The 26,542-nt window shown below is 51.3% G+C and overlaps 1 protein-coding gene across 1 annotated transcript in view; it reads right to left on the reverse strand.

Annotated features, from left to right (window-relative positions):
- LOC134949483 (formin-2-like) overlaps positions 1-25,314 on the reverse strand; it is a 46,346-nt gene extending 21,032 nt beyond the window's left edge. Inside the window, exon 1 of the mRNA XM_063938077.1 lies at positions 23,377-25,314. Coding sequence (XP_063794147.1) covers positions 23,377-25,075 — 1,699 coding nt within the window. The 5' untranslated portion in view covers positions 25,076-25,314. The remainder of the gene's footprint in view (positions 1-23,376) is intronic.
- Positions 25,315-26,542: the final 1,228 nt, after the last annotated feature.

Here is a 26,542-nt window from a genome sequence, read left to right on the forward strand (position 1 = left end):
GCACTGCATACCTCCCAACATGACCCTCTCCAGGAGGGACACAATGCTCTGCTCCTGGACTTTTCTCTTAATTTATGATTGCCATCACCTGTGCTGAAACACCTTTCTTATCCATTAACCTGTTCAACTCAGGTGCAGATAATCATTCATTGAGAAAAAATCCAGAAGCAGAGCATTGTGTCCCTCCTGGAGAGGGTCATGTTGGGAGGTATGGCACTGACTGACTCAGGATGCGGTTAAATTACCGGCTGTCGGAATGCCGATGCCGGAATCCTGACAGCCATCAAAATGCTGGTGCCAGAATCCAGAAAAGGTTGGGACACCAATGTCAAAATCCCAAATGTCGGCATCCTGACCTATTTAAGTATAGCGCAGGAGTTAGGCTTAGGACTGGTGTATGAGTGTGTGGATGGGGGGGGGGAGGGGGTTAGTTTAGCCGCCCCCTGGGGAGGTTAGTGTTAGGTACGACCACAGGGAGGGTTAGGGTTAGGCACTATAGGGGGGAGGTTAGTGATAGGTTGCGGGAAGAGAGAGGTACGGAACAGGGAAGAACATCCCCAACTCATTCCAGCTTTCCAAACTTCGGGATCCTGGAGTCGGTCTTTCGACCGTCGGGATCCTATGCGTCGGCATTTTGTACTGAATCCTAGTTTGGTTTTACGACTTAACTGACTAATTTTTTTGTTTTACAAAGATAGCTCGGAAATTGTTGTCATTTTTTATGATTGAATTAGGTTAAGAGTAGGCTTATAGGCCCTACACACATGCCGATATCACTGCACGATATGAACGATCTCGTTCATTAATGAACGAGATAACGTTCATTTCGTGCAGTGTGGAGTCACCAGCGATGAACGATGCGCAGCCCCACTCTCGTTCATCGCTAATGACATGTTGGCTGTGCGTGCAGGCCAATATGGACGAGATCGTCCATATTTGCCTGCACGTCTATGGAGCCAGGTGACAGGGGTTGTGAAGAAACTTCACTCCCCCCGTCACTGCCCCCCCCGCCCCCGGGTCGCCCGTCGGCCGTATCGGCCGTCGGGCACCTCGGCGGCACATCGCCAAATGTGTAGGGCCCATTACCATACTACTATATCCTTTAAACCTGGACACTCATGAAATACACAGGTTCTGTGACGGGCTAACTTTAAGCCTGCATTTCACCTGGTATTGATCAGCCACCAAACCTGTGTCCCAGCTTAAAAGGATAGTATAGTAAGCCTTATTAAGGATATCTATTTAAAACATATCCAAAAAGATTTTATTTAAAACATTTTTTTTTTTTAAATATTTTATAAACATCTTTTGAACCCCTTATTGATGATATATCGGATCATCAATGATCAGACCATTGTGACATCACAAACTTACATTGTCACGGTGGCTGCTCCTCCCTGCACCTGCCAGGTGTACACAGGGAAGCTGAGGGTTGCTTCTTTTACATGGTGGTCACCAAGTGGCTGCACGCTCCCCACCTTGCGCAGCCACAGGGTGGGGAGTGGCACGTGGCTGTCTGATTTTAACTAGGGTGGACGGAATGTATGCAGCCCACAGCGCATTTGCCCTGTGGGTGCAACTGGCCACATCTACCTCCTGCCTATGGCCCCCTTTTCTGCTGTTGCAACTGTGTACCGCTGGGGTAGGGAGAAGCCAGGCAGAAGGGTCATTCCGTGTCAAATCAACACAATGATTTTACCTCACCAGCTCAGATTTTGATGAAATTTGGTATATGGAGAGTATATATGTAGTCTAAGGAAAATACAAAATATTATTTAAATATCTTATGCCGTTTCCAAAACATGGCTATGTAAAGTTTTTAAAAATCTGTAAAAAATGCACAACCAACATATTTTTTAATTACCGTTGCAGCTCTCCTAAATTAGCTAGAGAGATGGGAGTGGTGACATTTTACTGTATGTTTATGCCCTTTCCTATGATATACAACACAATAGGATTTGTGAGGAAAAACTTTTTCCAAATTCAAACTGAAAATTTTGATCATGTTTATCTCACACAGTGCGTCGACAAAAAAGTTACAAAAATGTCAGGAAATAGTCTATACCACAGGTTCCCAAACTCGGTCCTCAGGACCCCACACGGTGCATGTTTTGCAGGTCTCCTCACAGAATCACAAGTGACATAATTAGCTCCACCTGCAGACCTTTGTGTCAGTGAGTAATTAATACACCTGTGCACTTGCTGGGTTACCTGCAAAACATTCACTGTGTGGGGTCCTGAGGGCCGAGTTTGAGAACCACTGGTCTCAGTGGCGGAACTAGCAAGCGGTGGGCCCTGGTGCGACAAAATGCTTTGCCGCCCCCACCCCCATCCCATCCAAGTCCACCCTAGGGAGGCCAATCCCGGACCGTTTTTTCAATCCCGGGATTGAAAAACGATCAATCCCGGGATTGCAGTAGGGATCAGTGAAGAAGGGTGTCAGGAGCAGCGCTGGAAGGTAGGTAGCGGTGCGGGAGGGTGTAGGTAGCGGCGGGGAAGGGAGGGAGGGTGTAGGTAGCAGTGCAGGAGGGTGTAGGTAGCTGGGCGGGAGGGTGTAGGTAGCGGTGCGGAGGGTGTAGGTAGCTAGGCGAGAAGGTATAGGTAGCGGTGCGGAGGGTGTAGGTAGCTGGGCGGGAGGGTGTAGGTAGCAGGGCGGGAGGATGTATAGTAGGTAGCGGGGAGGGTTGGTAGCAGTGCGGGAGGGAAGCTGGGTGTAAGTACCACTTACTACTAGGTGGGCGCCAGCCATGGACACACTGAACGCGGTGGCATTTCAAATGAAGTGCCGGCCGCCAGCCAACCAGAGCTGGCGGACCAGCAGCCAATCCGGGAAGCAGCTCTAACTGGCTGGCAGCCGGCGCCACATTTGAAGTGCCGCCGCGTTCAGCGTTCGTCTATGACTGCCGCCCGCCTAAGTGTAAGTAGTATTACTTACACACACTCCCTCCCGCACATGCGCAGTGCAATCCCGTGAATCCCGGGATTGGATGCTCCAATCTCGGGATTCAAATCCCGGCATTTTTGGGCCCAAATCCCGGGATCCCGCCGATCCCGATCCCGGGATTGGCCTCCCTAGTCCGCCCCCTCACCCCTGGAGAGGATCTGGTGAGGGGGACCTGCCCAGGGCCAGAGAAATGGATACCTAGCAACAGTGCCGTAACTAGACATTTCTCTATCGTCCTTGTGGATGCTGGGGTTCCTGAAAGGACCATGGGGAATAGCGGCTCCGCAGGAGACAGGGCACAAAAAAGTAAAGCTTTACTAGGTCAGGTGGTGTGCACTGGCTCCTCCCCCTATGACCCTCCTCCAGACTCCAGTTAGATTTTGTGCCCGAACGAGAAGGGTGCAATCTAGGTGGCTCTCCTAAAGAGCTGCTTAGAGAAAGTTTAGTTTAGGTTTTTTATTTTACAGTGAGTCCTGCTGGCAACAGGATCACTGCAACGAGGGACTTAGGGGAGAAGTAGTAAACTCACCTGCGTGCAGAGTGGATTTGCTGCTTGGCTACTGGACACTAGCTCCAGAGGGACGATCACAGGTACAGCCTGGATGGTCACCGGAGCCGCGCCGCCGGCCCCCTTGCAGACGCTGAAGATAGAAGAGGTCCAAAATCGGCGGCTGAAGACTCCTCAGTCTTCATAAGGTAGCGCACAGCACTGCAGCTGTGCGCCATTTTCCTCTCAGCACACTTCACACGGCAGTCACTGAGGGTGCAGAGCGCTGGGGGGGGGCGCTCTGAGAGGCAAATAAAAACCTTACTAAAGGCTAAAAATACCTCACATATAGCCCACAGAGGCTATATGGAGATATTTAACCCCTGCCTAACTCAAATAATAGCGGGAGAAGAGCCCGCCGAAAAAGGGGCGGGGCCTATCTCCTCAGCACACGGCGCCATTTTCTGTCACAGCTCCGCTGGTCAGGACGGCTCCCAGGTCTCTCCCCTGCACTGCACTACAGAAACAGGGTAAAACAGAGAGGGGGGGCAAGATTAATGGCTATATTATATATATATATATAAAGCAGCTATAAGGGAGCACTTATAATAAGGCTATCCCTGTCATATATAGCGCTTTTTGGTGTGTGCTGGCAGACTCTCCCTCTGTCTCCCCAAAAGGGCTAGTGGGTCCTGTCTTCATTAGAGCATTCCCTGTGTGGTTGCTGTGTGTGTCGGTACGTGTGTGTCGACATGTATGAGGACGATATTGGTGTGGAGGCGGAGCAATTGCCAAATATGCAGATGTCACCCCCCAGGGGGTCGACACCAGAATGGATGCCTTTATTTGTGGAATTACGTGATAGTCTCACTTCACTTAAACAGTCGGTTGAGGACATGAGGCGGCCGGACAATCAATTAATGCCTGTCCAGGCGCCCCAAACACCGTCAGGGGCTGTAAAACGCCCTTTGCCTCAGTCGGTCGACACAGATCCAGACACAGGCACTGATTCCAGTGACGACGGTGGAAATTCAAACGTATTTTCCAGTAGGGCCACACGTTATATGATTTTGGCAATGAAGGAGACGTTAAATTTAGCTGATACTACAGATACCGTAAAACAGGGTATTATGTATGGTGTGAAAAAACTACCAACAGTTTTTCCTGAATCAGAAGAGTTAAATGACGTGTGTGATGAAGCGTGGGTTGCCCCTGATAAAAAGTTGATAATTTCAAAGAAGTTATTGGCATTATACCCTTTCCCGCCAGAGGTTAGGGCGCGCTGGGAAACACCCCCTAAGGTGGACAAGGCGCTAACACGATTATCTAAACAAGTGGCGTTACCCTCTCCTGAGACGGCCGCACTTAAGGATCCATCAGATAGGAGGATGGAAGGTATCCAAAAGAGTATATACACACATGCAGGTGTTATACTACGACCAGCTATAGCAACTGCCTGGATGTGCAGTGCTGGAGTAGTTTGGTCAGAATCCCTGATTGAAAATATTGATACCCTAGATAGGGACAATGTTTTGCTGTCGTTAGAACAAATAAAGGATGCATTTATCTATATGCGTGATGCACAGAGAGATATCTGCACACTGGCATCACGAGTAAGTGCTATGTCCATTTCAGCCAGAAGAGCATTATGGACACGACAGTGGACAGGCGATGCGGATTCAAAACGTCATATGGAAGTTTTGCCGTATAAAGGGGAGGAGTTATTTGGAGTCGGTCTATCAGACTTGGTGGCCACGGCTACTGCCGGGAAATCCACATTTTTACCTCAAGTCACTCCCCAACAGAAAAAGGCACCGACCTTTCAACCGCAGCCTTTTCGCTCCTACAAAAATAAGAGAGCAAAGGGCTTGTCGTACCTGCCACGAGGCAGAGGCAGAGGGAAGAGACACCAACAGGCAGCTCCTTCCCAGGAACAGAAGCCCTCCCCGGCTCCTGCAAAAACCTCAGCATGACGCTGGGGCCTCTCTAGCGGACTCGGGGACAGTGGGCGGCCGTCTCAAAAATTACAACGCGCAGTGGGCTCACTCGCAGGTAGACCCCTGGATCCTGCAGATAATATCTCAGGGGTACAGGTTGGAATTAGAGACGGATCCTCCTCATCGTTTCCTGAAGTCTGCTTTACCAACCGTCTCCTCCGAAAGGGAGACGGTTTTGGAGGCCATTCACAAGCTGTACTCTCAGCAGGTGATAGTCAAAGTACCCCTCTTACAACAAGGGAGGGGGTATTATTCCACTCTATTTGTGGTACCGAAGCCGGATGGCTCGGTAAGACCTATTCTAAATCTGAAGTCCTTGAACCTCTACATAAAAAAGTTCAAGTTCAAGATGGAGTCACTCAGAGCAGTGATAGCGAACCTGGAAGAAGGGGACTTTATGGTATCCTTGGACATCAAGGATGCGTATCTCCACGTTCCGATTTACCCCGCACACCAGGGGTACCTCAGGTTCGTTGTTCAAAACTGTCACTATCAGTTTCAGACGCTGCCGTTCGGATTGTCCACGGCACCTCGGGTCTTTACCAAGGTAATGGCCGAGATGATGATTCTTCTTCGAAGAAAAGGCGTATTAGTTATCCCATACTTGGACGATCTCCTAATAAGGGCAAGGTCCAGAGAACAGCTGGAGACAAGATTAGCACTATCTCGAGAGGTGCTAAGACAACACGGGTGGATTCTGAATATTCCAAAATCCCAATTAATCCCGTCAACTCGTCTGCTGTTCCTAGGAATGATTCTGGACACGGTTCAGAAAAAGGTTTTCCTTCCCGAGGAAAAAGCAAAGGAGTTATCCGACCTGGTCAGGAACCTCCTAAAACCAGGAAAGGTGTCAGTGCATCAATGCACAAGAGTCCTGGGGAAAATGGTGGCTTCTTACGAAGCAATTCCATTCGGCAGATTCCATGCAAGAATTTTCCAAAGGGATCTGTTGGACAAATGGTCAGGGTCACATCTTCAGATGCACCTGCGAATAACCCTGTCACCAAAGACAAGGGTGTCTCTTCTGTGGTGGTTGCAGAAGGCTCACCTATTAGAAGGCCGCAGATTCGGCATTCAGGATTGGATCTTGGTGACCACGGACGCCAGCCTGAGAGGCTGGGGAGCAGTCACACAAGGAAGAAACTTCCAGGGAGTATGGACGAGCCTGGAAAAGTCTCTTCACATAAACATTCTGGAACTAAGAGCAATCTACAATGCTCTAAGCCAGGCGAAACCTCTCCTGCAAGGAAAGCCGGTGTTGATTCAGTCGGACAACATCACGGCGGTCGCCCATGTAAACAGACAGGGCGGCACAAGAAGCAGGAGTGCAATGGCAGAAGCTGCCAAGATTCTTCGCTGGGCGGAGAATCACGTGATAGCACTGTCAGCAGTGTTCATCCCGGGCGTGGACAACTGGGAAGCAGACTTCCTCAGCAGACACGATCTTCATCCGGGAGAGTGGGGTCTACATCCAGAGGTCTTCCACATGTTAATAGACCGTTGGGAAAGACCAATTGTAGACATGATGGCGTCTCGCCTCAACAAGAAACTGGACAAATATTGCGCCAGGTCAAGAGATCCACAGGCAATAGCTGTGGACGCGCTGGTAACTCCTTGGGTGTACCAGTCAGTATATGTGTTTCCTCCTCTGCCGCTCATACCAAAGGTATTGAAGATTATACGGCAAAGAGGAGTAAGAACAATACTAGTGGTTCCGGATTGGCCGAGAAGGACTTGGTACCCGGAACTTCAAGAAATGCTCACGGACGAACCGTGGCCTCTACCTCTGAGAAGGGACCTGCTCCAACAGGGTCCCTGTCTCTTTCAAGACTTACCGCGGCTGCGTTTGACGGCATGGCGGTTGAACGCCAGATCCTAAAAGGGAAAGGCATTCCAGAAGAAGTCATTCCTACCTTGATTAAGGCAAGGAAGGAAGTCACCGTGAAACATTATCACCGCATTTGGCGAAAATATGTCGCGTGGTGCGAGGATCGGAGTGTTCCGACGGAGGAATTTCAACTGGGTCGTTTCCTACATTTCCTGCAATCAGGATTGTCTATGGGTCTCAAATTGGGATCTATTAAGGTTCAAATTTCGGCCCTGTCAATATTCTTCCAAAAAGAATTGGCCTCAGTCCCTGAGGTCCAGACTTTTGTCAAAGGAGTACTGCATATACAGCCTCCTGTGGTGCCTCCGGTGGCACCGTGGGATCTAAATGTAGTTTTAGATTTCCTCAAATCCCATTGGTTTGAACCATTGAAAAAGGTGGATTTGAAATATCTCACATGGAAAGTGACTATGTTACTGGCCCTGGCTTCTGCCAGGAGAGTATCTGAATTGGCGGCTTTATCTTATAAAAGCCCTTATCTAATTTTCCATTCGGATAGGGCAGAACTGCGGACTCGTCCGCATTTTCTTCCTAAAGTGGTGTCAGCATTTCACCTGAACCAACCTATTGTGGTGCCTGCGGCCACTAGCGACTTGGAGGACTCCAAGTTGTTGGACGTTGTCAGAGCCTTAAAAATATACATTTCAAGGACGGCTGGAGTCAGAAAGTCTGACTCGCTGTTTATACTGTATGCACCCAACAAGTTGGGAGCACCTGCTTCTAAGCAGTCGATTGCTCGTTGGATTTGTAGCACAATTCAACTTGCACATTCTGTGGCAGGCCTGCCACAGCCTAAATCTGTTAAGGCCCATTCCACAAGGAAGGTGGGCTCATCTTGGGCGGCTGCCCGAGGGGTCTCGGCATTACAACTCTGCCGAGCAGCTACGTGGTCGGGGGAAAACACGTTTGTAAAATTCTACAAATTTGATACCCTGGCAAAAGAGGACTTGGAATTCTCTCATTCGGTGCTGCAGAGTCATCCGCACTCTCCCGCCCGTTTGGGAGCTTTGGTATAATCCCCATGGTCCTTTCAGGAACCCCAGCATCCACAAGGACGATAGAGAAAATAAGAATTTACTTACCGATAATTCTATTTCTCGGAGTCCGTAGTGGATGCTGGGCGCCCATCCCAAGTGCGGATTATCTGCAATACTTGTACATAGTTATTGTTAACTAATTCGGGTTATTGTTTAAGGAGCCATCTTTAAGAGGCTCTTTCTGTTATCATACTGTTAACTGGGTTTAGATCACAAGTTGTACGGTGTGATTGGTGTGGCTGGTATGAGTCTTACCCGGGATTCAAAATGCCTCCCTTATTGTGTATGCTCGTCCGGGCACAGTACCTAACTGGAGTCTGGAGGAGGGTCATAGGGGGAGGAGCCAGTGCACACCACCTGACCTAGTAAAGCTTTACTTTTTTGTGCCCTGTCTCCTGCGGAGCCGCTATTCCCCATGGTCCTTTCAGGAACCCCAGCATCCACTACGGACTCCGAGAAATAGAATTATCGGTAAGTAAATTCTTATTTTTAGCACTGTGTGCAAGAAACGGCATCGGAGCCCCACCCCTGCATGTAAAACAGGGGCAGTGTGCGCCGTAGGCGCGCACAAAGATACATAGTGGCAGGCAGATTCCCCTTTTTTACACATAGCGGCAGGCAGATTCCCCATTTTTACACACTGCGGAAGGCAGGTTGCCCTTTTTTACACATTGCGGCAGGCAGATTTCCCATTTTTACACATTGCGGCAGGCGAAAGAAAGAAAGAAAGAAAGAAAGAAAGAAAGAAAGAAAGAAAGAAAGAAAGAAAGAAAGAAGAATTATACTTACCCTCTCCGCTGGCTCAGGCTCCTCGGTGCAGCTTCTGATGATTCCCGGGCAGTAGAGAAGGAGGAGGAGGGAGGTGGAGGAGGGAGCCGCAGCAGCGCTGTGTTATTGGTGGAGGCGCTGCTGCTGCTGCTGCCCCTCTGCTTCACTATAGGCTGTTCTCGGAAGACAGCCTATAGTGAAGCAGAGGGGCGGCAGCAGCGCCTCCACCAGTAACAAAGCACTGCTGCGGCTCCCTCCTCCACAGGGTTGCCGGCTTCTGGGCTGCCCTCTCCGGGAGAGAGCAGCCCGTCGGCTCAGCAAGGGGGGGCGGGACCTGAGGTGCCGTGCAGGGGGCGGGCCAGAGGCGTAACGGGGGCGGGCCAGAGGCAGAACGGGGCGTGGCTTCTGGCATCATCATTTAAGACATGCCCCTGCTGTGTAATGCCGCGATTACCGGCATTATACAGCAGGGGGCGTGGTTACGATGACGCGATTCAACAAGAATCGCGTCATCACCTGCCCGGACCGCCCACTTTACTCGTTAAGTGGGCGGCGGGCAGGGGGTGACCCCCGTAAATCGGGTGACTTGCCTGCTCTTCCGGGGGGCCGGGAGGGTCACCCATTTTTCGGGAGCCTCCCGGCTATTCCGGGAGGGTAGGCAAGTATGCTCCTCCACCTCCCTCCTCCTCCTTACCCCCGTGCCGCTGCGCTCCTCTCTGGGCGGCTGTGTGCTGCGGGCAGCGGTTGCCCGCAGCACACAGCGGCATGTAATGAGTCAGTTTGACTCATTACATACTTTGAGCCCCTGGACAGAGGTGGGCCCCAGTGCAACGCACTGGTTGCACTGGCGGTAGTTCAGCCTCTGACTGGTCTATACTAATGTTAAATATTTGTCAAAATGTCTCTTACGTCCTAGAGGATGCTGGGGTCCACATTAGTACCATGGGGTATAGACTGGTCCACCAGGAACCATTGGCACTTTCAGAGTTTGAGAGTGTGGGCTGGCTCCTCCTGCTATTCCCCTCCTACCAGACTCAGTTTAGAAAATGTGCCCGGAGGAACCGGTCACAGCTAGGGAAGCTCTACAGAGATTCTCTTGTAAAACTTTGTTTTAGGGTTTTTTATTTTACAGGGAGGCTGCTGGCAACAGCCTATCTGCTTTGTGGGACTAAGGGGAGGGGGGGGGAGTAGTGTCCACCCTGCGGGGTCTGAGCCACTATCTCCGCTGACGGGACACTGAGCTCCTGAGGGGTATATCGCTCCCCGCCACAGGGGATTGCTAGCCCCAGCAGCATGCCGCCACCTCCATACAGAGCTGAAGATTGTGGTGAGTAAGTCACCAACCCCCCTAGCAAGCGGGGGGCCGGTGTGAAGATGGCGGCAGCGGGAATGGGAGCACCGTATTAACTGCGCTCCTGGGAAGGCTCAACGGTACATGGTGCGGCGTTGTGAGGGGCGTCCCGGGCCAGCGCTTACCCCCTACACTGGTCCAGAAGCCTGTCGGGGTCCGTGGATCTCAACAAGCAGTAAATCCTCAGGCCAGTATAATCCATGGTGAGCGGGAAGACCGCGCCATTTCGGGGGCGGAACTTCTCAGAGCGGACCCAGCAGCGTTCAGCGCCATTTTCCTACCTGCACAGCGCAGTTCAGGAAGAAGCAGGTCCCTCCACAGAAACTCCAGCTATCTCCATGGTACCAGGGGGTTGTAGAAGGGGGAGGGGAGGCTGCAAAACGACTGTGTATCCTATTAAGAATTGCACAGTCAGCGATGGTAAGGGGTCTCCCTTTAGATAAAAGCGCTGTGTGTGGGTTAGCTCCATTCTCTGTGTTTCTCTTGCCATTCTTGGGGGTGAAACTCTGTCTGTAATCGTGTGTGTGTGTGTGTGTCTGGATTAGAGATGAGCGCCTGAAATTTTTCGGGTTTTGTGTTTTGGTTTTGGGTTCGGTTCCGCGGCCGTGTTTTGGGTTCGACCGCGTTTTGGCAAAACCTCACCGAATTTTTTTTGTCGGATTCGGGTGTGTTTTGGATTCGGGTGTTTTTTTCAAAAAACCCTAAAAAACAGCTTAAATCATAGAATTTGGGGGTAATTTTAATCCCAAAGTATTATTAACCTCAAAAAACATAATTTACACTCATTTTCAGCCTATTCTGAACACATCACACCTCACAATATTATTTTTAGTCCTAAAATTTGCACCGAGGTCGCTGTGTGAGTAAGATAAGCGACCCTAGTGGCCGACACAAACACCGGGCCCATCTAGGAGTGGCACTGCAGTGTCACGCAGGATGTCCCTTCCAAAAAACCCTCCCCAAACAGCACATGACGCAAAGAAAAAAAGAGGCGCAATGAGGTAGCTGACTGTGTGAGAAAGATAAGCGACCCTAGTGGCCGACACAAACACCGGGCCCATCTAGGAGTGGCACTGCAGTGTCACGCAGGATGTCCCTTCCAAAAAACCCTCCCCAAACAGCACATGACGCAAAGAAAAAAAGAGGCGCAATGAGGTAGCTGTGTGAGTAAGATTAGCGACCCTAGTGGCCGACACAAACACCGGGCCCATCTAGGAGTGGCACTGCAGTGTCACGCAGGATGTCCCTTCCAAAAAACCCTCCCCAAACAGCACATGACGCAAAGAAAAAAAGAGGCGCAATGAGGTAGCTGACTGTGTGAGAAAGATAAGCGACCCTAGTGGCCGACACAAACACCGGGCCCATCTAGGAGTGGCACTGCAGTGTCACGCAGGATGTCCCTTCCAAAAAACCCTCCCCAAACAGCACATGACGCAAAGAAAAAAAGAGGCGCAATGAGGTAGCTGTGTGAGTAAGATTAGCGACCCTAGTGGCCGACACAAACACCGGGCCCATCTAGGAGTGGCACTGCAGTGTCACGCAGGATGTCCCTTCCAAAAAACCCTCCCCAAACAGCACATGACGCAAAGAAAAAAAGAGGCGCAATGAGGTAGCTGACTGTGTGAGAAAGATAAGCGACCCTAGTGGCCGACACAAACACCGGGCCCATCTAGGAGTGGCACTGCAGTGTCACGCAGGATGTCCCTTCCAAAAAACCCTCCCCAAACAGCACATGACGCAAAGAAAAAAAGAGGCGCAATGAGGTAGCTGACTGTGTGAGAAAGATAAGCGACCCTAGTGGCCGACACAAACACCGGGCCCATCTAGGAGTGGCACTGCAGTGTCACGCAGGATGTCCCTTCCAAAAAACCCTCCCCAAACAGCACATGACGCAAAGAAAAAAAGAGGCGCAATGAGGTAGCTGTGTGAGTAAGATTAGCGACCCTAGTGGCCGACACAAACACCGGGCCCATCTAGGAGTGGCACTGCAGTGTCACGCAGGATGTCCCTTCCAAAAAACCCTCCCCAAACAGCACATGACGCAAAGAAAAAAAGAGGCGCAATGAGGTAGCTGTGTGAGTAAGATTAGCGACCCTAGTGGCCGACACAAACACCGGGCCCATCTAGGAGTGGCACTGCAGTGTCACGCAGGATGTCCCTTCCAAAAAACCCTCCCCAAACAGCACATGACGCAAAGAAAAATAAAAGAAAAAAGAGGTGCAAGATGGAATTGTCCTTGGGCCCTTCCCACCCACCCTTATGTTGTATAAACAGGACATGCACACTTTAACCAACCCATCATTTCAGTGACAGGGTCTGCCACACGACTGTGACTGAAATGACGGGTTGGTTTGGACCCCCACCCAAAAAGAAGCAATTAATCTCTCCTTGCACAAACTGGCTCTACAGAGGCAAGATGTCCACCTCATCATCATCCTCCGATATATCACCGTGTACATCCCCCTCCTCACAGATTATCAATTCGTCCCCACTGGAATCCACCATGTCAGCTCCCTGTGTACTTTGTGGAGGCAATTGCTGCTGGTCAATGTCTCCGCGGAGGAATTGATTATAATTCATTTTAATGAACATCATCTTCTCCACATTTTCTGGATGTAACCTCGTACGCCGATTGCTGACAAGGTGAGCGGCGGCACTAAACACTCTTTCGGAGTACACACTTGTGGGAGGGCAACTTAGGTAGAATAAAGCCAGTTTGTGCAAGGGCCTCCAAATTGCCTCTTTTTCCTGCCAGTATAAGTACGGACTGTGTGACGTGCCTACTTGGATGCGGTCACTCATATAATCCTCCACCATTCTATCAATGGTGATAGAATCATATGCAGTGACAGTAGACGACATGTCCGTAATGGTTGTCAGGTCCTTCAGTCCGGACCAGATGTCAGCATCAGCAGTCGCTCCAGACTGCCCTGCATCACCGCCATCGGGTGGGCTCGGAATTCTGAGCCTTTTCCTCGCACCCCCAGTTGCGGGAGAATGTGAAGGAGGAGATGTTGACAGGTCGCGTTCCGCTTGACTTGACAATTTTCTCACCAGCAGGTCTTTGAAACCCAGCAGACTTGTGTGCGCCGGAAAGAGAGATCCAAGGTAGGTTTTAAATCTAGGATCGAGCACGGTGGCCAAAATGTAGTGCTCTGATTTTAACATATTGACCACCCGTGAATCCTTGTTAAGCGAATTAAGGGCTCCATCCACAAGTGCCACATGCCTAGCGGAATCGCTCTGTCTTAGCTCCTCCTTCAATGTCTCCAGCTTCTTCTGCAAAAGCCTGATGAGGGGAATGACCTGACTCAGGCTGGCAGTGTCTGAACTGACTTCACGTGTGGCAAGTTCAAAGGGCATCAGAACCTTGCACAACGTTGAAATCATTCTCCACTGCGCTTGAGACAGGTGCATTCCACCTCCTATATCGTGCTCAGTTGTATAGGCTTGAATGGCCTTTTGCTGCTCCTCCAACCTCTGAAGCATATAGAGGGTTGAATTCCACCTCGTTACCACCTCCTGCTTCAGATGATGGCAGGGCAGGTTCAGGCGTTTTTGGTGGTGCTCCAGTCTTCTGTACGTGCTGCCTGTACGCCGAAAGTGTCCCGCAATTTTTCTGGCCACCGCCAGCATCTCTTGCACGCCCCTGTCGTTTTTTAAAAAATTCTGCACCACCAAATTCAAGGTATGTGCAAAACATGGGACGTGCTGGAATTTGCCCAGATTTAATGCACGCACAATATTGCTGGCGTTGTCCGATGCCACAAATCCACAGGAGAGTCCAATTGGGGTAAGCCATTCCGCGATGATCTTCCTCAGTTGCCGTAAGAGGTTTTCAGCTGTGTGCGTATTCTGGAAACCGGTGATACAAAGCGTAGCCTGCCTAGGAAAGAGTTGGCGTTTGCGAGATGCTGCTACTGGTGCCGCCGCTGCTGTTCTTGCGGCGGGAGTCCATACATCTACCCAGTGGGCTGTCACAGTCATATAGTCCTGACCCTGCCCTGCTCCACTTGTCCACATGTCCGTGGTTAAGTGGACATTGGGTACAACTGAATTTTTTAGGACACTGGTGAGTCTTTTTCTGAGGTCCGTGTACATTTTCGGTATCGCCTGCCTAGAGAAGTGGAACCTAGATGGTATTTGGTAACGGGGGCACACTGCCTCAATAAAATGTCTAGTTCCCTGTGAACTAACGGCGGATACCGGACGCACGTCTAACACCAACATAGTTGTCAAGGCTTCAGTTATCCGCTTTGCAGCAGGATGACTGCTGTGATATTTCATCTTCCTCGCAAAGGACTGTTGAACAGTCAATTGCTTACTGGAAGTAGTACAAGCGGGCTTACGACTTCCCCTCTGGGATGACCATCGACTCCCAGCAGCAACAACAGCAGCGCCAGCAGCAGTAGGCGTTACACGCAAGGATGCATCGGAGGAATCCCAGGCAGGAGAGGAATCGTCAGAATTGCCAGTGACATGGCCTGCAGGACTATTGGCATTCCTGGGGAAGGAGGAAATTGACACTGAGGGAGTTGGTGGGGTGGTTTGCGTGAGCTTGGTTACAAGAGGAAGGGATTTACTGGTCAGTGGAGTGCTTCCGCTGTCACCCAAAGTTTTTGAACTTGTCACTGACTTATTATGAATGCGCTGCAGGTGACGTATAAGGGAGGATGTTCCGAGGTGGTTAACGTCCTTACCCCTACTTATTACAGCTTGACAAAGGGAACACACGGCTTGACACCTGTTGTCCGCATTTCTGGTGAAATACCTCCACACCGAAGAGCTGATTTTTTTGGTATTTTCACCTGGCATGTCAACGGCCATATTCCTCCCACGGACAACAGGTGTCTCCCCGGGTGCCTGACTTAAACAAACCACCTCACCATCAGAATCCTCCTGGTCAATTTCCTCCCCAGCGCCAGCAACACCCATATCCTCCGCATCCTGGTGGACTTCAACACTGACATCTTCAATCTCACTATCAGGAACTGGACTGCGGGTGCTCCTTCCAGCACTTGCAGGGGGCGTGCAAATGGTGGAAGGCGCATGCTCTTCACATCCAGTGTTGGGAAGGTCAGGCATCGCAACCGACACAATTGGACTCTCCTTGTGGATTTGGGATTTCGAAGAACGCACAGTTCTTTGCTGTGCTTTTGCCAGCTTGAGTCGTTTCATTTTTCTAGCGAGAGGCTGAGTGCTTCCATCCTCATGTGAAGCTGAACCACTAGCCATGAACATAGGCCAGGGCCTCAGCCGTTCCTTGCCACTCCGTGTGGTAAATGGCATATTGGCAAGTTTACGCTTCTCCTCCGACAATTTTATTTTAGGTTTTGGAGTCCTTTTTTTTCTGATATTTGGTGTTTTGGATTTGACATGCTCTGTACTATGACATTGGGCATCGGCCTTGGCAGACGACGTTGCTGGCATTTCATCGTCTCGGCCATGACTAGTGGCAGCAGCTTCAGCACGAGGTGGAAGTGGATCTTGATCTTTCCCTAATTTTGGAACCTCAACTTTTTTGTTCTCCATATTTTATAGGCAGAACTAAAAGGCACCTCAGGTAAACAATGGAGATGGATGGATTGGATACTAGTATACAATTATGGACGGACTGCCACGGTTAGGTGGTATAAAAAAACCACGGTTAGGTGGTATATAATAATACAATTCTGGTCGGACGGACTGCCTGCCGAGTGCCGACACAGAGGTAGCCACAGCCGTGAACTACCGCACTGTACACTGGTTGATAAAGAGATAGTAGTATACTCGTAACAATTAGTATGACACTATGACGGTATAAAGAATGAAAAAAAAACCCACGGTTAGGTGGTATATAATAATACAATTCTGGTCGGACGGACTGCCTGCCGAGTGCCGACACAGAGGTAGCCACAGCCGTGAACTACCGCACTGTACACTGGTTGATAAAGAGATAGTAGTATACTCGTAACAATTAGTATGACACTATGACGGTATAAAGAATGAAAAAAAAACCACGGTTAGGTGGTATATAATAATACAATTCTGGTCGGACGGACTGCCTGCCGAGTGCCGACACAGAGGTAGCCACAGCCGTGAACTACCGCACTGTACACTGGTTGATAAAGAGATAGTAGTATACTCGTAACAATTAGTATGACACTATGACGGTATAAAGAATGAAAAAAAAACCACGGTTAGGTGGTATATAATAATACAATTCTGGTCGGACGGACTGCCTGCCGAGTGCCGACACAGAGGTAGCCACAGCCGTGAACTACCGCACTGTACACTGGTTGATAAAGAGATAGTAGTATACTCGTAACAATTAGTATGACACTATGACGGTATAAAGAATGAAAAAAAACCCACGGTTAGGTGGTATATAATAATACAATTCTGGTCGGACGGACTGCCTGCCGAGTGCCGACACAGAGGTAGCCACAGCCGTGAACTACCGCACTGTACACTGGTTGATAAAGAGATAGTAGTATACTCGTAACAATTAGTATGACACTATGACGGTATAAAGAATGAAAAAAAAACCACGGTTAGGTGGTATATAATAATACAATTCTGGTCGGACGGACTGCCTGCCGAGTGCCGACACAGAGGTAGCCACAGCCGTGAACTACCGCACTGTACACTGGTTGATAAAGAGATAGTAGTATACTCGTAACAATTAGTATGACACTATGACGGTATAAAGAATGAAAAAAAAACCACGGTTAGGTGGTATATAATAATACAATTCTGGTCGGACGGACTGCCTGCCGAGTGCCGACACAGAGGTAGCCACAGCCGTGAACTACCGCACTGTACACTGGTTGATAAAGAGATAGTAGTATACTCGTAACAATTAGTATGACACTATGACGGTATAAAGAATGAAAAAAAAACCACGGTTAGGTGGTATATAATAATACAATTCTGGTCGGACGGACTGCCTGCCGAGTGCCGACACAGAGGTAGCCACAGCCGTGAACTACCGCACTGTACACTGGTTGATAAAGAGATAGTAGTATACTCGTAACAATTAGTATGACACTATGACGGTATAAAGAATGAAAAAAAAACCACGGTTAGGTGGTATATAATAATACAATTCTGGTCGGACGGACTGCCTGCCGAGTGCCGACACAGAGGTAGCCACAGCCGTGAACTACCGCACTGTACACTGGTTGATAAAGAGATAGTAGTATACTCGTAACAATTAGTATGACACTATGACGGTATAAAGAATGAAAAAAAAACCACGGTTAGGTGGTATATAATAATACAATTCTGGTTGGACGGACTGCCTGCAGAGTGCCGACACAGAGGTAGCCACAGCCGTGAACTACCGCACTGTACTGTGTCTGCTGCTAATATAGACTGGTTGATATTTAAAGAGATAGTAGTATACAACAATACTATACTGGTGGTCAGGCACTGGTCACCACTCCTGCAGCAAAAGTGTGCACTGTTAATTAATATAAGCCGCTCATAACTTTATTGTGATTACATAAACCTTGTATTTAAGCTAGCTTATCACTAAATAAAACCACACCACACACTGAAATAAAGACACGGACACAGTAGCTGGAGTTAAAGGTCAGACGATGTTTATTAATCGCTGACCAACTCTTTAAACTAATAATTGAGGCCGAATTAGAATTGAAATTGAATATATAATTAACTCTAGTTTGGAGGATGGCAAAAACAGAAAACCGCTGCCAAACCACCAGCACCCGTCACCTAGATGGAAACCACCAAACCAAGGAGGGGAGTACACCTACCCCGCCTCCTTCCCGCATAACCCGCATTGTGCTGGCCTTACCCCTCTTTCTCTGGCAAACGTTCGGTTCCCGCAGGGGAACGTCTAAATGTCCAACCGCAAGAAAAGGACACACCTGCCGTCCATTTAAAGAGGGAGCCCCACAATGACCACTTATGCCTGTGTGACAGCTGGTTGGCAGCGATTTCCCGCCAATCTGGCTTTCAATAGCCCACAGCAAAACAAGACCTATCCGCATTCTGGGAGGGCGGGCGGGCAAAACTGAAATGCAAGAGGAAGTCTGGCAAAATGGCCACCCCTTATATACTAAACTGAGACCCTCCTCTCCATCTTGATGCACAACCCTCTAATCCAATAGGAAAAAACCCAACTGGGAAACTGATCTGCCTAGCAACTGCTTAGTCATTTAACAACCAATCACAAAAAGTTGATCGCTTATATTGCCTCAGGCTTATGCAGCCTTCAGCTTATCTAAGCCGCTCATAACTTTATTGTGATTACATAAACCTTGTATTTAAGCTAGCTTATCACTAAATAAAACCACACCACACACTGAAATAAAGACACGGACACAGTAGCTGGAGTTAAAGGTCAGACGATGTTTATTAATCGCTGACCAACTCTTTAAACTAATAATTGAGGCCGAATTAGAATTGAAATTGAATATATAATTAACTCTAGTTTGGAGGATGGCAAAAACAGAAAACCGCTGCCAAACCACCAGCACCCGTCACCTAGATGGAAACCACCAAACCAAGGAGGGGAGTACACCTACCCCGCCTCCTTCCCGCATAACCCGCATTGTGCTGGCCTTACCCCTCTTTCTCTGGCAAACGTTCGGTTCCCGCAGGGGAACGTCTAAATGTCCAACCGCAAGAAAAGGACACACCTGCCGTCCATTTAAAGAGGGAGCCCCACAATGACCACTTATGCCTGTGTGACAGCTGGTTGGCAGCGATTTCCCGCCACCAAGGTTTACCAAACCGCCACCGCCATCCGCAAACAGAAACTTAACCAACCAGAAACAAACTAGCTCTACCTAAAAAGACCGAAAATATCTTCCAGAAAAAACTGCACTCCTTCCGGAGAAAGGTGAACCCCATCGTCTCTATAGAACTGTCTGTTCCGCAGCACCAGCAGAGGATGCTTAATTGCCACTCCGCCTATGGCCTTGACAAACAGAGACACCGTCGAGTTCACCTTTTTGCGTGCTTTCTCCAGCGCCGAGAAACGCACCGCACCACGCCAATGGAAACGGGGCACCATTTCCGACCAGACAATGCATACCCCAGGCCAGTGACAACGTATTGCCACTACATCCGCCTTTATAGACAAAATCAAGTCTATGCCTTTCACTCGGCCCAGATCATTACCACCCAGGTGAATGATAATACAACTGGGGCGACCCCAGCGGCGCTCCCGTGCAAACAGGACGCGCAACAAATCACCCCATAACATGCCCCTAACACCTAGCCATCTAAACTGCCTGGACCCAAAAATCTCATTCGCCCTAGCCGCCATGGGATGTTTCTCTGCCCAAAAAACGTATGAATGACCAACCATCCATATGTGGTCTCCAAAATTGATGACAGCTGTAAAAGAAAATATCCTAATGTCAGATTATGCACATAATCTGTAACTGAAACACAACGTAAACCAATTAAACCCAAGTGAAGGAGAAAACTCAAAAAACCTCCCGTGGACCTTGGTAGAACAGCCAATTGAAATTAGGCCCCCTCGGAGGAAAAATTTTAAAAATTCGCTTCACACCCTCGATTCCTGAACGGTAAGCGTTCAAAAACCGACGAGTAAACACGTTTTTGGGTTAGCGCAACAGGCGCACTTATAACTTATCTATACGGACGTAGGACTTATAGGAGGCCGACTTCCAGCGACCCAACTCCCGAATAGCCGCTGGTGATGAACCAGCGGCTGCCGCATGGGTAGCCGCCCCAATCCGAAAGGAATGAGTACCGAAGTCCGCCTCCTGCAAGCCCAACGCCGTTAAACATTTCTTAAACACCGATGAAAACTGAAACTTCGTCAGAGGGTCCGACTGCGCGTGTACCAGCAACTAGTTGCCCCCCGGAGGTCTTAACCGCACATACTCTTGCGTCAGCCGCAGCGGGCAAACGCCCATACCCTCCTGAGCCTCCAAGGACAACCAGCGACCCCGACCTGTTTGATCTGTCTTGGATCGCACAATCCTACAGAGCAACAGGCCCTCCTGCAAGCGCACATTCTCATAGAGCAGACCCGATTCCCGGGACGCCTTGCTGCTCGCCACTAGCTCGCTCACCCGAAAAGCCCCGAAAAAGGCCAGGGCATACGCGCTACTAAACAAAGCCACCTCAAATTCCGAGGACGCAATCCGAGGTAGCACCTGCAGCAAGTCCGCTAGCAGCTGCAACGTTATAGGCCTACGTGAATCCGCGGGCGCCGGGTGCAACCTAGCCCAACCTTTCAGCGCTCTGGAAAGGACAAACGACCCCGTGGGGTCCGTTGTCCCGTGGAGTCGCGAGTGAAAGGCGATGCCCGCAAGGGCAGTAGCCATGGCCGCTTTTGACCTACCGTTTTGGTAATGCTCCCAAACAAAGGTCAACAGGGCGTCTGCCGAGGACTCACCTGCTACCCCGTACCTACTCTGAAAGGCTGACCAATCCCGCCATGCAGCATTGTACGCACGTAGCGTGGAGGGAGCCAGTGCACACCTGGCCAACGCCGTTAAACCGCTTCGACCATCTGCCAGACAGAAGGTGGGCACTGTAACCCCTCTGCCTCCGCTCCCGGAACCAACGTCCTGAATTTGTCAAACTGGAACCGGGACAATGCATCCGCAATTCCATTGTCAACTCCGGGAACGTGGCGAGCCCTAAAATTAATATTACGCTGTAAACAAACTAGCACTAAATGCCTTAGTAATCGCAGGGCCTGCGGCGATGATGAACGCTGATTATTTATCGCATGCACTACCCCTAGGTTGTCGCAAAGAAACAAAATGCCCCTATTTGCGAACTGTCCGGCCCATAACTCCAGCGCCACTAAGATTGGGAACAATTCCAGCAGCAGCAGGTTCTTGGTAAACCCACGCGTTACCCAAGATGCCGGCCAGGCCGCAGCGCACCACGCGCCAGCAAAGAACGCTCCGAAACCCCGACTGCCTGAAGCATCCGTGAACAACTGCAGCTGCTCACTGGAACAACAAGGAGCGGGCCACAACACTTCCCTGTTGAAGGACATCAGGAAAGAGACCCAAACCCGCAAATCATCCTTGATCTCGCGGGACAGGTAAACGGAGTGATTCTGTCGAACCGTCCCCGCTGTGGCCCGCTCAAGTTTGCGACAGAAAATCCTACCCATGGGGATAATCCGACACGCAAAATTGAGAGAGCCAAGCAAGGACTGCACCTGCTTAAGCCGAACCCTGCGTTTTCCTAAACAGTCTGTAATCAAACCCAATAGCTTCTGCACCTTATCCTCGGGCAAGCGACAGCACCCCCCCACCGTGTCGATCTCGATACCTAAATAGCTAAGACAAGTGCAAGGACCCTCGCACTTATCCTGCGCAACAGGTACCCCTAAAGCGCCGAATAACGACCTGGCCACCGAGAGAATGTCCCCACAGACCGAACTGTCCCCGGGTCCTACAAAAAGAAAATCGTCCAGGTAGTGAGCCACCCCCGGTTGCCCGGAGGCGGTCTGGACGCACCAGTGCAAAAATGTGCTAAAACACTCAAAGTAGGCGCAGGATACAGAACAGCCCATGGGGAGACACCGATCAACGTAGAATTCGCCCCCTATTTTGAAACCCAGAAACCGCAAGGAATCTGGGTGCAGCGGGAGTAGGCGAAAGGCTGACTCCACGTCCAATTTTGCCAACAGACTCCCTGGACCATCATCCCGCACTAAGCGCAGCGCGTCGTCAAACGATTGATATCGAACTCTGCATTGGGCTTCCGGGATAGCGTCGTTGACCGACACCCCCGGCGGGTGAGACAAGTGCTGTATCAAACGAAACTTGCCTATGGCCTTCTTGGGCACCACCCCTATTGGGGAAATGCACAAGGAGGGCAACGGGGAAAAGGCGTAGGGCCCAGCCATGCGCCCTCGCTCAATCTCCCCGTCGACCTTCCGCCGGATCTCCTGCGGGAATTCACGCGCCGATCTCAAATTCTGGCGTGCAACCACATACACCGAATCCGGAATTGGCAAGCGAAAACCCTGCTGAAAACCCTCCGAGAGAAACGATGCGGCCGTCCGATCGGGATATAACGCAAGCCAGCGCAGCAACTCGGAAACTATAATCGGGGAGAAGGCCTTACTTGCCAATTCCACCGGCCTCGGTGGAAGAGGCAGGCTTACTGCCTGTTGACGCGGCGCATTCCTTGGCCGGGTGATTGGATCCGCACACCCTGCATGAGTGGCGAAAACGACAGCTCGTTCCTTTGACGCATTTACCGTCGTTGTAGGCGAAACACTTCCCTTTCCCCGTCAATCGAGAAGCTGCCACCCCGGACGCCCCGGGCTTCTTGGCCGTGACGTCTGGGGTGGGTTTGACCTGCTGCGTGACCTCCAACCACACCTCAACGTCCTTAAAACCCGCGGGCAGGATGGGGTTGCCATCCTGATTGCGACGAAACTTCTCGTCGTAATCCCGCCACGCAGGCCCTTTGGATTTTAAGTACATATCGTGTACTAAAAACAAATATTTCACCAAATTGGCATACTCCGCGGGACGGGATTCCGTGTAGCAAACCATGAACACCAAAAACCCACGCAGCCACTGGTGGAAATTGCGGAACGCATTTTCCCCCATACCGCCCGGTTTCTTGGCTGCCTCAAAACCCTGCCGCATTTCCTCCGTAAGGGTGAATACGTCCACATACTTCCCCTTGCGGATCTTTTCCCGCATGCGCTTGCGAACTCCCCTTGTAACCGCCGTGTTGGCGCAATGCACCATCTCGCCGAAACGGGGAGGGTCCGAAGGGACCACCTGCGCAGGAGCGGCCGCCTTATGCGCCTCCTTAGCCATTCGCCGCGCGATGAGCCTAGCTAATTTACGCGGGCGCCGTGGAGAGCCGGATGATATGCTGCTGGAAGACGATGAACTACATGTTGAAACGTGTAAAGAAATATCTAGCTCACCGGAGTTCGAAGGACCCGGAACCTCTTCGTCCGCTGCACCCGCCTCCGCTGATGGCCGTACCTCCACGTTCGCCGTCCCGCTTGTCCGTGATCTTCGCCTCATGCCGGTTGTAGCCCCCGAGCTAGGCGGGACCTGTGAGGGAGAAAAAGAGGGGACCACAGGCACAGGGGGAACCAGAACATTATTAACACTTGCCCGCAATTGCGGCGGCGGAGGGACCGCCCCTCCGCTCTGCGGCGGATGGCCGCCCGGCAACTGTAGGGAGGGGGCCCCCGCCGAGGTGTACCCGATCGACTGCGTAAAGGCCGACCCGCTTGTTGCGCCAAAATTCGCGGGGTAAGATGGTCGCCAAGCCGCATGCGGCAGGCAGACGCCTGCTCCTGCCCCTCCGTATGATGCCGGAAGGAACTGAGGGGGCGCCGGGAGAGGGGGCCAACCTTGTGCCACCTGATACCCCCCGCCCGGTGCCTGTCCTGACTGCAGGCCCGCAAAGGCCGGCATGGGCACCGCGACTCGGGGTCCCCCGACCGACCACGTGGACTGCCCGCCGGCGCACGCGCTGGCCCCACGCGGGGAAAACTGTGTGTCGGCCGTGGTCATGAAACCCATGGAAGGCATACTGGCGGCAAAAGGGAATGCTGGGGCCGGAGGCCACGCAAACCCACCGGGGAAGGACTGGCTCCCCGCGTAGCCTTGCTGAGCTGTTACCGCGAGCGCCCCGCCGTGCGTAAAATAAGCCGTCGATACGGACGCCTGCGTGGACCCGCATTGCAAAGGACCGTGGAGGGCGTGGGGAGACTGATACCCTGTAAGCGAGGGCGCCGCCCATGGCGGCGGGGCAGCCGATGCCCAGGGGGCGCCCAAGCAGGGCCCTGATGCCGGGGGGAAAACCTGCCATGCTGATGCAGCCGGGGCGGGCGTGGCGGCAGCCGGCGCCACGTCCCCCGTCCCGGACACCAGGGGCCCCGCGTCACCACCGATCATCAGGGGTGCGCTGGACTCCCTGATGTAATTTGGCCGTGTGCTGTCCTGAACTGTCCCAGGGACAGCGGGCGGCGCTACCCGCTGCCCTGGGCTCATATCACTCTGCACATTAAACCCCACCTCCCCCCCCGCAGCTCTGCTGCGGCGGTCCTGTGCCACCAGGACGCCGCCGGGAGCCACTAGCGAGGGTGGAGGAAGGGAGTCGTCCGCGGTGCCAGGCTGAGGGTGAGGGAACGAACTTGCCGCCGGAAGCGCCGGGTCACGCGGCCCAGCCGGGTCGCGCGCACCCGCGCCCTGTGACATGCGGCTGCTGGTGGGGGACGGAGGGGGACTGGAATAGCCCGGAGCCGGAGGGCGGGGAGAGGCCCGTTCTGCTGCAAGCGCCGGGGTGCGCGGCTCGGCCGAGCCGCGCGCCCCGCAACCACGTGACGAGCGGCCGCTGGCCGCCCGTCTCCGTGCGGCAGGGGAGCGGGCTGTAACTGCCCGCCCCCGCCGCCTGTCCGCAGCAGGGGAAAGCCCACTCTGGGGAGCGACGCTCGGAGAGCGGGAGCGGAGGGCACTCCCTGCCTCCACGAAGCGCCTGGGGGGGGGAGCAGAGCGACGAGGCATGACAGGAGGGGGTGGGGACAGCATACCCTCCAACTGTACCTTTTTAATAGGTACAGTACCTTTTTTTAATGGTCTGTACCGATTTTTGGCTCTCCAAACTTCCATTGAAAGTATAGGAAAATGGGCGTGGCCACGCCCCCTTTACCCGCGGCCACGCCCCCTTTTCGGATTTGTACCGATTTTTCAGTGTAAAATGTTGGAGGGTATGGGGGACAGTCTGCACCACAATCAAAGCACACAGCAAAAGAGATAAGGCTGTTAAATAATGCCCAGTGAAGGCAACTAAAACTCACAAATCTATAGCAAAGAAAAGACAAGCAGTGTGATACTTATCCTTCCTGGGCAAAACTGAAATGCAAGAGGAAGTCTGGCAAAATGGCCACCCCTTATATACTAAACTGAGACCCTCCTCTCCATCTTGATGCACAACCCTCTAATCCAATAGGAAAAAACCCAACTGGGAAACTGATCTGCCTAGCAACTGCTTAGTCATTTAACAACCAATCACAAAAAGTTGATCGCTTATATTGCCTCAGGCTTATGCAGCCTTCAGCTTATCTAATATTATGTACTCCTGGCTCCTGCTAACAACCTGCAGTGCTCCCCAGTCTCCCCCACAATTAATTATAAGCTTTTATACATTGATGACTGTGCAGCACACTGGGCTGAGCTGAGTGCACACTGCACACAGACTGAGTCACACTGTGTGACTGTGCTGTGTATCGTTTTTTTTTTCAGGCAGAGAACGGATATAGCAGAGAACGGATATATTATATTAAATAAAAGTTAACTAGTAAAACAAACAACTGCACTGGTCACTGACTGTGGTAAACTAACTCTGTCTGCGACTCTGCAGTCTGCACAATCTCTCTCTATCTATTCTAATGGAGAGGACGCCAGCCACGTCCTCTCCCTATCAATCTCAATGCACGTGTGAAAATGGCGGCGACGCGCGGCTCCTTATATAGAATCCGAGTCTCGCGAGAATCCGACAGCGTCATGATGACGTTCGGGCGCGCTCGGGTTAACCGAGCAAGGCGGGAGGATCCGAGTCTGCTCGGACCCGTGAAAAAAAAGGTGAAGTTCGTGCGGGTTCGGATTCAACGAAACCGAACCCGCTCATCTCTAGTCTGGATAGCACTGGTTTAGCACAGTTAACAGCAAGGGAACCTGAGTATTTTTCCTCTATCGAGTCTGTAATTTCTCCGAATTATAATAGAGCTGCACAGGCTGGATTTGCACCTCAGGCTTTAAAGGACTCTATGGCAGTCTGGCCCAGTTCTGTCACCTCAGGGCCCCCCACTATATGTTCCCAAACATGTGTTCTTGCGCTGGTTATGCAAGACGACACGGTTACCGATTCTGACACTGCAGACCGTGATGGGGATATGTTGGGGGGGGGGGGGGGGGGGGGGGGGGCATCTCTTGCACAAGTGCAGTTAATGGTAGAGGCTGTTAGAGATGTGTTGAATATTTCTGATACAACACCTAGCAGGTTGAGGAGGCTCCCTTCACTGATAAGGGAGCCTCGCCAACCTTCCCTGCGTCAAAGGAATTAAATGCTTTATTTGA

The sequence above is a fragment of the Pseudophryne corroboree genome, chromosome 8 (genome assembly GCF_028390025.1).
Source record: "Pseudophryne corroboree isolate aPseCor3 chromosome 8, aPseCor3.hap2, whole genome shotgun sequence".
In the NCBI taxonomy this organism is placed as follows: Eukaryota; Metazoa; Chordata; class Amphibia; order Anura; family Myobatrachidae; genus Pseudophryne; species Pseudophryne corroboree.